Source organism: Arachis hypogaea, chromosome 7, assembly GCF_003086295.3.
Source record: "Arachis hypogaea cultivar Tifrunner chromosome 7, arahy.Tifrunner.gnm2.J5K5, whole genome shotgun sequence".
Taxonomy (NCBI): domain Eukaryota; kingdom Viridiplantae; phylum Streptophyta; class Magnoliopsida; order Fabales; family Fabaceae; genus Arachis; species Arachis hypogaea.
Window position 1 is genome coordinate 19,332,341 of NC_092042.1, and position 9,484 is coordinate 19,341,824.

The window sequence follows — 9,484 nt, forward strand, 5'->3', positions numbered from 1 at the left end:
TGCTAACTGTTCTGTCATCAGGAGTAATTGTTGATTAAGCTCAATTATCTGTTCTTGAGGACTAGGGTCAGTGACTACTGCCATGACTTCATCTTTTGGAGAGAACTCATTGCTGGAGTACAAATATTGGTTTCTAGCAACAGTGTCTATAAGCTCTTGAGCTTCTTCAATTGTCTTCCTCATGTGTATAGATCCACCAGCTGAGTGGTCTAAAGACATCTGAGCTTTTTCTGTAAACCCATAGTAGAAGATGTCTAACTGTACCCACTCTGAAAACATTTCAGAGGGACATTTCCTTAGCATACCTCTATACCTCTCCCAGGCATTATAAAGGGATTCATTATCCTCTTGTTTAAAGCCTTGGATGTCCAGCCTTAGCTGTGTCATCCTCTTTGGAGGGTAAAAATGATTCAGGAATTTGTCTGACAACTGTTTCCATGTCTTTATGCTTGCTGTAGGTTGGTTATTCAACCACCTCTTAGCTTGATCTTTTACAGCAAATGGAAACAGTAATAGTCTGTAGACATCCTGATCCACCTCTTTATCATGTACTGTGTCAGCAATTTGTAAAAACTGTGCCAGAAACTCAGTAGGTTCTTCCTGTGGAAGACCGGAATACTGGCAATTTTGCTGCACTATGATAATGAGTTGAGGATTTAGCTCAAAGCTGCTTGCTTTGATGGAAGGTGTACATATGCTACTCCCATATGCAGCTGTAATGGGGTTAGCATATGACCCCAGAGTCCTTTTGGACTGATCAATCCCACTTAGATCCATAATGGGTTGCAAATAGTTATATATATTTATTTTTTTTTGAATTAAACGAAAAAATAAAATAAAATAAAAGGAAATTAAGATAAAAATTCGAAAATCAAAAAGAAAATAAGATCAAAGCAAATTGAGAACTGAATCAATTAGTTAATTAGAAAGATTTTGAAAAGAGCAATTTAAAAAGATATGATTGAAAAATTTTTATGAAAAAGATTTGATTTTTGAAAAGAGGAAAGAGAAAAACAACAAAATGACACCAAACTTAAAATTTTTAGAAAATCAAACACAAATTTTTCGAAAATTTTAAGGGAAAAACACAAAGAGGACACCAAACTTAGAATTTTTAAAGATCAAAAAGAGACTAAGGACATACAAATTCGAAAATTAAAAGAAAAGCAAAAGCATGCAATTGACACCAAACTTAAAATGTTAAACTAGACTCAACTAAAAGACTCTAAACCAACAAAAATAAAACAGTCCTAATCTAAGCAACAAGATAAGCCGTCAGTTGTCCAAACTCGAACAATCCCCGGCAACGGCGCCAAAAACTTGGTGCACAAAATTGCAATCACACTTTTGCAACTACGCACAACTAACCAGCAAGTGCACTGGGTCGTCCAAGTAATACCTTGCGTGAGCAAGGGTCGATCCCACGGAGATTGTCGGCTTGAAGCAAGCTATGGTTATCTTGTAAATCTTAGTCAGGATATCAGAAATTATCAGGATTGATTGTGAAAAGCAAAAGAACATGAAATGGTTACTTGTTTTGCAGTAATGGAGAATAGGTTGAGGTTTTGGAGATGCTCCGTCTTCTGAATCTCTGCTTTCCTACTGTCTTCTTCATCAAACACGCAAGGCTCCTTCCATGGCAAGCTGTATGTAGGGTTTCACCGTTGTCAATGGCTACCTCCCATCCTCTCAGTGAAAATGTTCCTATGCTCTGTCACAGCATGGCTAATCATCTGTCGGTTCTCGGTCAGGCCGGAATAGAATCCAGCGATTCTTTTGCGTCTGTCACTAACGCCCTGCCTGCTAGGAGTTTGAAGCACGTCACAGTCATTCAATCATTGAATCCTACTCAGAATACCACAGACAAGGTTTAGACCTTCCGGATTCTCTTGAATGCCGCCATCAGTTCTAGTTTATACCACGAAGATTCCGATTAAAGAATCCAAGAGATAACTACTTAATCTAAGGTAGAACGGAGGTGGTTGTCAGGCACGCGTTCATAGTTGAGAATGATGATGATTGTCACGGATCATCACATTCATCCGGGTTAAGAACAAGTATTATCTTAGAATGGAAGCAAGCATGATTGAATGAGAAACAGTAGTAATTGCATTAATCCATCAAGACACAGCAGAGCTCCTCACCCCCAACCATGGGGTTTAGAGACTCATGCCGTGGAAGATACACAAAGAAAACGTGTAAAGTGTCATGAGGTACAGATACAATGTCAAAAGATCCTATTAATAGTAAACTAGTAGCCTAGGGTATACAGAAATGAGTAAATGACGTAAAAATCCACTTCCGGGCCCACTTGGTGTGTGCTTGGGTTGAGCAATGAAGCATTTTTGAGTAAAGACCTTTTCTGGAGTTAAACGCCAGCTTTCATGCCAGTTTGGGCGTTTAACTCCAAGTTTTATGCCAGTTCCAGCGTTAAACGCTGGAATTTCTGAGGCTGATTTGCCACGCCGGTTTGGGCCATCAAATCTTGGGCAAAGTATGGACTATCATATATTGCTGGAAAGCCCAGGATGTCTACTTTCCAACTCCGTTGAGAGCGCGCCAATTGGGCTTCTGTAGCTCCAGAAAATCCACTTCGAGTGCAGGGAGGTCAGAATCCAACAGCATCTGCAGTCCTTTTTGGTCTCGGAATCAGATTTTTGCTCAGGACCCTCAATTTCAGCCAGAAAATACCTGAAATCACAGAAAAACACACAAACTCATAGTAAAGTCCAGAAAAGTGAATTTTAGCTAAAAACTAATAAAAATATACTAAAAACTAACTAGATTATACTAAAAACATACTAAAAACAATGCCAAAAAGCGTATAAATTATCCGCTCATCAGCAAGAAAATGATGTGGTAAGATGCCTCGTCACGGCCCTCTCCGGCGCGTTTCTCCTATCGTGGCACGACCACCGAAGCTCCTGGCGGTAGTGCTTTCTTGGGATCGCGAGAAAGAAACTCCAGCCACCAGCCACTATTTCCCTGTGCTTCAGCCTCTAACGGTTCTTGGTGGAATGGCGCATGCAAACAGCCGAGATCTGAGGCAATTCGGTAATGATGACGAAGCCAGGAGATGCATCGAGGACGATGCTAGTGCGAAGGGGAGGCAGAGAACATTCGATGGAGAGGCAACGATGATGGATGGTGGAGATTTGTCCCGTCGCTTCCCTCCGCTAGTGGCTAAACCACCACCACTCATAGCGGTTATCTTTGTTTGGGATTGTGAAGAGTTCGACACTACGATGTGTTGCTACGGCTAGTGGTGGATCCAGCAGGGGGTAGTGCGAATGGAGAAGGAAGGATGATAAGGGATGGGAGTTGAACGGAAGTTCCGGTTGCACCGGAGGGGGACCGAAGGCAGCGTAGATTGCCGATTCCTCCATGTGTTGTCTGGTCCAGTTCTCATCTTCACTCTCAGGTAGGGGTGATCATGGGTCGGTTTGGTTCGGATTTAAGGTGAAATTAGAATCAAATTGATCAAAATGTAATTGGTTCGGTTTAGTTTGAATTTGTATTTTTTTGTGTATGTATCCGAACCAAACCAAACCAATTAAGAACGGATTGGTTCGGTTTGGATAATTGAGTACCCGATGATTTTGAAATTCATAAAAAAACCAAATTTTTATCTTAAAAATTCAACAAATACAATAAACATGTAACATCAATATAAATAATCTAAACATGTTAAACACCAAATACATTAAAATTTAAACATATTAATAGTAAATAATCTCACTAAAATCCACTAAAAGTCATATATATATATATATATATATATATATATATATATATATATATATTTGTTTTTTTATTTAATTAATATATGATCGGGTTCACGGGTTGGTTCGGATTCTGCACCCTCAGAACCGATACCCGAACCAATCACTAATAAAGGCCATTAGTTTAGTTTGAGTTAGACCCGATTACCCATTGGTTCCAGAACCAATTTAATTGGTTCGGTTCAATTTCGAACAGGTAATCGGATACCCGCTATCCGTGCTCACCCCAACTCTCAGGAATGAGGAAGAGGGAAAGGTCTTGCCCCCTCCTCATGGGTTGGGCCTCCAGTTGGTGTGCTCAGCTCAACTTCAATTTTTTACTTTGGGCAAATTTAAAAAAATATATATTTTGATTTTGATTTAAATATTTTTAAATATAGGATTCTACTAGTAATTATATTTTTTTAGGTAATTTATGCAAATAAAATGAAGGAGCAAAACCTTTACGCAAATACAACATTGGCAATTTCCAGACGCAAATGCAATAAACGCAACTATATATAATCCGCTACACCCTGTAGCGGAACTCAATTGCACGTAATCCGCTACAGGGTATCGCGGATTATGTTGAGGGCTGAGTTACTCATAACCGCTACACCCTGTAGCGGTTTATGACCAAATGGCGCTACACTCATAATCCGCTACACACTCTAGCGGATTATGAACAATGTGGATTGATGGGAAGATGCCTATATATACCCAACAAGTTGTGTAGAGTGTCATTCTCATTCATTCATAACTTGAGGAATGGAGAGTGAAGAGAGCTTTTTGGTGTTAGTGCATCATGTTGGAAAAATAAAAAAGAGTAAAAGGCACGGTGTGAAGTTTACAGACAGAGAACCGTTGAGTGTTTTTGTCAGGTTGTCTGATACACTATTGGATCTAAAGAGCAGTATACTGCAGAAGTTGGCCGCGGGTGGCACAAAGTGGTTAAAGAAGCTGTTCTACAAGATTCCTATTACGGTTGTGTCAACCGGCGTGCAATATGAAACGTTCGTGTTATGAACAGATAAAGATATGCAGGTGTTGTTTCATTGCTGTCGGAGTTTTCTGGAAGTGAGGATACATGAGTTGCTTGCAAAGCTGGAACATGGGATCGATAGTTTTGGTGCATCCGCTCAAACCCCCAGTCCACCACGATGGGGGGTGCCTCCACCTCGATGCCCGTCATTGCACCTGAGTGTTTGTTGGAGTATCGGCCAGCCGGTCCAGTTGGGGCATTCACCTTAACTCATCCATCTCCAGATGTAGGACATGAGGGGGAACCGGATCGGGTGGAAAATGCTATGCAAGAGGATGATTCTGATGAAGAGTCTGCTGACATTGGAGGGGACAGCGATGATAAAATTTTGACAAACCCAGCAAGATGTCAAGCGCCGTCAAGTGCCGGCACACATGAGCAACCTGCACATTATTCTACCCTGGATCTGGGAGCCATCAGCCAACTGACGGATTCAGCACCAACCTATGGGGGTCGAGGCTTGCACGAGGAAAATTCTGTAACTGAATTTCAAATTGGCCAATCTTTCCATAGTAAGGAGGAAGCTGTGCTTATTGTAAAGGATTACAGCATTCGGCGCGGAGTTGAGTATAGAGTGATGGAGTCAGATCATCCTAAGTACCATGGGAGATGCAAGGAGTTTGGGAAGGGTTGCACATGGATGATTCGCATCAGCCTTCGAGCACAGAAGGGAACCTGGGAGGTTCGGCGGTACAACGGACCACACACATGCTTGGCTACATCGATATTCAGCGACCACCGACAACTAGATTATCATGTGATCTGTGTGAAGATATTTTCTCTGGTTCGAGCCAATGCGGTGGTATCGATAAAGGTGTTGCAAGAAGCTACTGAAGGAACGTACGGGTTCAAGGCAAGTTACAGGAAGACGTGGTTGGCAAAACAGAAGGCGGTAGCACAGATATACGGGGACTGGGAAGAGTCCACCGAGCTACCTCATTGGATCCTTGGTGTGCAGTCCACCATGGAGGGGACGGTTACGTTGTTGAAGACATCTCCGGTTCGCGTGGGTGATGACGTGGATGACTCAACCGTGTACTTTTATCGTCTTTGCTGGACGTTTCCTCCTTGTGTTGAAGCTTTCCTACATTGCAAGCCATTGGTAAGCATAGACGGTACTCATCTGTATGGCAAGTATGGAGGGACTTTGCTCCTGGCCATCGCTCAAGATAGGAACTCCAACATCTTGCCTATTGCTTTCAGTCTCGTGGAGGGGAAAATGCTGAGTCTTGGTCTTTCTTCCTAACCAACCTGTGGTAACATGTGACTCCATAACAGGGGATACTAGTCATTTTAGATAGGCACAATGGCATCAAGGCTACACTAGAGAACCCGAACAGTGGGTGGTTACCCCCACTTGCGTACCGAGCATTTTGTATTCGGCATGTTGCAGCTAACTTCGCACTCAGTTTCAAGGGCACGGATGCAAAGCGTTTGCTTGTGAACGCTGCTTATGCGATAACTGAGGCAGAATTTCACTATTGGTTTGATATAACGCGGACTGAGAATCCGGCAATGTGTGATTGGGCGAACAGAATAAAATACGATAAGTGGACTCAGCACCAGGATGGTGGCAGACGGTTCGGTCACATGGACCAATATATCTGAGTGTGTTAATTCTGTTCTTAAGGGTACATGGAATCTTCCGGTTACCGCCCTAGTCAAGTCCACATATGGTTGGCTAGCGAAGTTGTTTGTGATTCGTGGTTAGACGGCAGAGGCTCAATTGGCCAGCGGTGCCAAGTTCTGCCAGTCTTTTATGAAGGCGATGGAGCGCACCTTGAAAGACTCTAGATGTTTCACTGTCACCCTGCTCGATAGACACCAGTCTGAGTACACTGTTGCCGAGACGACGCCCACCGGGAGCTTTTTACTTGGGACATACCGAGTTTCCCTCCAGCACTGTATATGCGACTGTGGATACTTTCAAGCTCTCCATTACCTATGTTGCCATGCGATTGCATGTTGTGCCCAGTCACGGCTTGACTGGTCTATCTATGTCGACGAGTTCTACACCATGCAGAAGGTGTTCAAGGTGTACCAGATTGGTTTTGTGCCGCCAATACCAGAGGGACTTTGGCCACCTTATGACGGTCCGACCGTTATTTCGGACCCCAACTTGAGGCGTTGTCGTGATAGCCGACCGAGGTCTACCAGAATCCAGAACAACATGGATGAGGCCGACCCTAACCGACCCAAGCGGTGCGGCCTATGCAGACAGCCTGGGCACACGCGTAGGTCTTGCCCCCAGAGAAGCTCCACCGTTGCCGGTAGTTCGTAGGATTTCTAGTCTGTGTGCTTCTATTTTTTTGAATTTTTTATTCTCTTGTAGCAATTTACGCTTTCGGGTGTTACTATTATTTCCTTTCGTGTGTTTGTGTTAATCTTGGTTCCGACCTATTTGTATGACTTATGACTTATGCCTAATGTAGAAATTTAATCCGTGTTACTGTTAATGCCTTGTGCCTATTATATTTCTATGGCTTATTATTTATGGATACTGTATTTGTATAACATCGTACATTTTGCATCACGAGTTGTTACTGTAAGACTGGTATATATAGGCATCTTCCCATCAATCCACATTGTTCATAATCCGATAGAGTGTGTAGCAGATTATGAGTGTAGTGCCATTTGGTCATAAACCGCTACATGGTGTAGCGGTTTATGAGTAACTCAGCCCTCAACGTAATCCGTGATACCCTGTAGCGGATTACGTGCAATTGAGTTCCGCTACAGGGTGTAGCGGATTATATATAGTTTCGTTTATTGCATTTGCGTCTGGAAATTGCCAATGTTGTATTTGCGTAAAGGTTTTGCTCCTTCATTTTATTTGCGTAAATTGCCCTTTTTTTTTGCAGTAGCATAGAAAATATTATGCTATAATTAACTATTTTTTTATTAATTATAATTTGCATTTAAAATTTTAATTAGACTTTAATTTTTTTTTTTTGCAATCTTGAGGGCAAGATTATTTTAAAGGAGAAGATAATGTTAGGATTAGTATTGGATTTACATCCTAATTAAAAAAATATACTATAAATAAGAATATGATTGTAATAATATAGTTACACATAATGTAATTAGAAATTCTATTTTTTTCTTGGTCTTAGTCCTAAGAATTTTTATCATATTCTCTCTGAATTTCTATTTAATTCTCTATCTGTTGATCAGAATTTGTATCATAAAAATAGGCTAGTAATTTTAAAATTGTTACATAAAGGATAGGAAACGTTTCCGGTGAGCTAGTATACAACATTGGAAGAGCAGTATACCACGTACGAATAAGTTTTCAGTATTATATTTGTCTTTTAATTTAGTGAGGTGTTGAATGACCATATTAGCCTTCGAAATAGCTTCCAAATTACTCGATTGGTCAATTAAATTAAGGATTTGCTAATCCATATTTATTAAAATTTAATCTCCCCTCTTCTCCTCTGCTGCCCGCCTCTGTCGCGTTGCAACTTTGAAGCTTTGTTGTAATCCCCTACTCCAGCTGCTTTGGGGTTCTTGGCCTTCTCCTTCCCATCTGTTTCAACTTTCAACACCTTGCAATTCTAGTTCTGCTCTACATGTGCTATTGTTGGTTCCTGTCGTCGATGTACCTCTTCTGATTCCCGCTTCAACCTTAGCTTCTTTGTGCTTCTGACCCTGCTGCATTGTGCCTTTGAGTTGTAGCGACCCGTGACCCCCTGCTTCTGCTTGGTGCTTATACAGTCATACAGATCTGCATCGAGCTGCTACAGTTTTATAGTTCATTTTTTAATATTATTGCCATTATGTTCGAACTAGTCAGTTTTACAATTTATGCAATTTTTTATTTTAATTTATTGCTTGGCCAATTACAGGTTTACAATGTCATAACTAATAATTTATGTAGCTGTTAGTAGGTCGATAAAAATTGTTTATGATGGTTCCTAGTTTTATTTGATTATTTGACATTGTTGAAGTAGATTGTTTAGTAGTTAATTCTAAGTATTATTATTAGATATAATGTGAATATTTGTATAAAAAAAAAGTCACAAAGCATCTAATAACTGATGGATTAAAAAGTTAGAATAAATTATTATGATAGATATATTTGTGGTGGATCCTTGTTGTGTAATTTGTAAGATTTATGATAAATTTTTTTTTGTCAAATTTTAAATTTTTTGTCAATGTATTATTATGGTCTTAATGCCTTTAAATGGATAAACACTTAAACTGCTAAAGATTTTATTTATCTCGAGATGCAAAAAAATTTATAATATCTACAAGTTTTTCATTGTAACTAGTTAGAATGTGAATTTTACCACAATTTTCACACATTCTCCTTTTATGGTAGGAGACAAGAGCTGCGATAATTAAATACATGAGTTGTACTGAGTTATCCTTCTCTTCACGCTTACGTTAATAATCATGTTGAAATATATATATAAAGCATGTAACTCTTGGTATAATTCTTGAGGTGATAAAAGTAATTTTTTTTATCAAAATTTTTTAGAAAGAAGTTTTCACTATATTTGAGCTGTAAATCAGTTTAGGAGAAACAGTAAATATTTCTTTGCTAAAGGAATACAATCATAGTTGTAAATTGATCCCAGGCTCCCAGCTTGTTGCATGATCAATTTTGCCTTATCTCTTGATTGTATTTGAGGACTAATTTTTCTGATAATTTTAAATTTACAATTAAAAAAAAGAA

General features: G+C 40.0%; 1 protein-coding gene across 1 annotated transcript; it reads left to right on the forward strand.

Moving 5' to 3' along the window:
• The first annotated feature begins 4,921 nt into the window (after positions 1-4,921).
• On the forward strand, positions 4,922-7,084 carry LOC140174312 (uncharacterized). The gene is made up of 3 exons (XM_072198745.1): positions 4,922-5,905; positions 6,082-6,315; positions 6,515-7,084. The coding sequence occupies exons 1-3, from the start codon at positions 4,922-4,924 to the stop codon at positions 7,082-7,084; spliced, it is 1,788 nt and encodes a 595-aa protein (XP_072054846.1).
• Positions 7,085-9,484: the final 2,400 nt, after the last annotated feature.

What these genes read in the sequence shown, in the direction of transcription:
- LOC140174312 (XM_072198745.1), top strand. Translation starts at nt 4,922, where the DNA reads ATGGGGGGTGCCTCCACCTCGATGCCCGTCATTGCACCTGAGTGTTTG. An exon ending in TCCTACATTGCAAGCCATTG is followed by an intron (nt 5,906 to 6,081) that starts GTAAGCATAGAC and finishes ACTCCATAACAG; the next exon opens with GGGATACTAGTCATTTTAGA. An exon ending in TAACGCGGACTGAGAATCCG is followed by an intron (nt 6,316 to 6,514) that starts GCAATGTGTGAT and finishes ATTCGTGGTTAG; the next exon opens with ACGGCAGAGGCTCAATTGGC.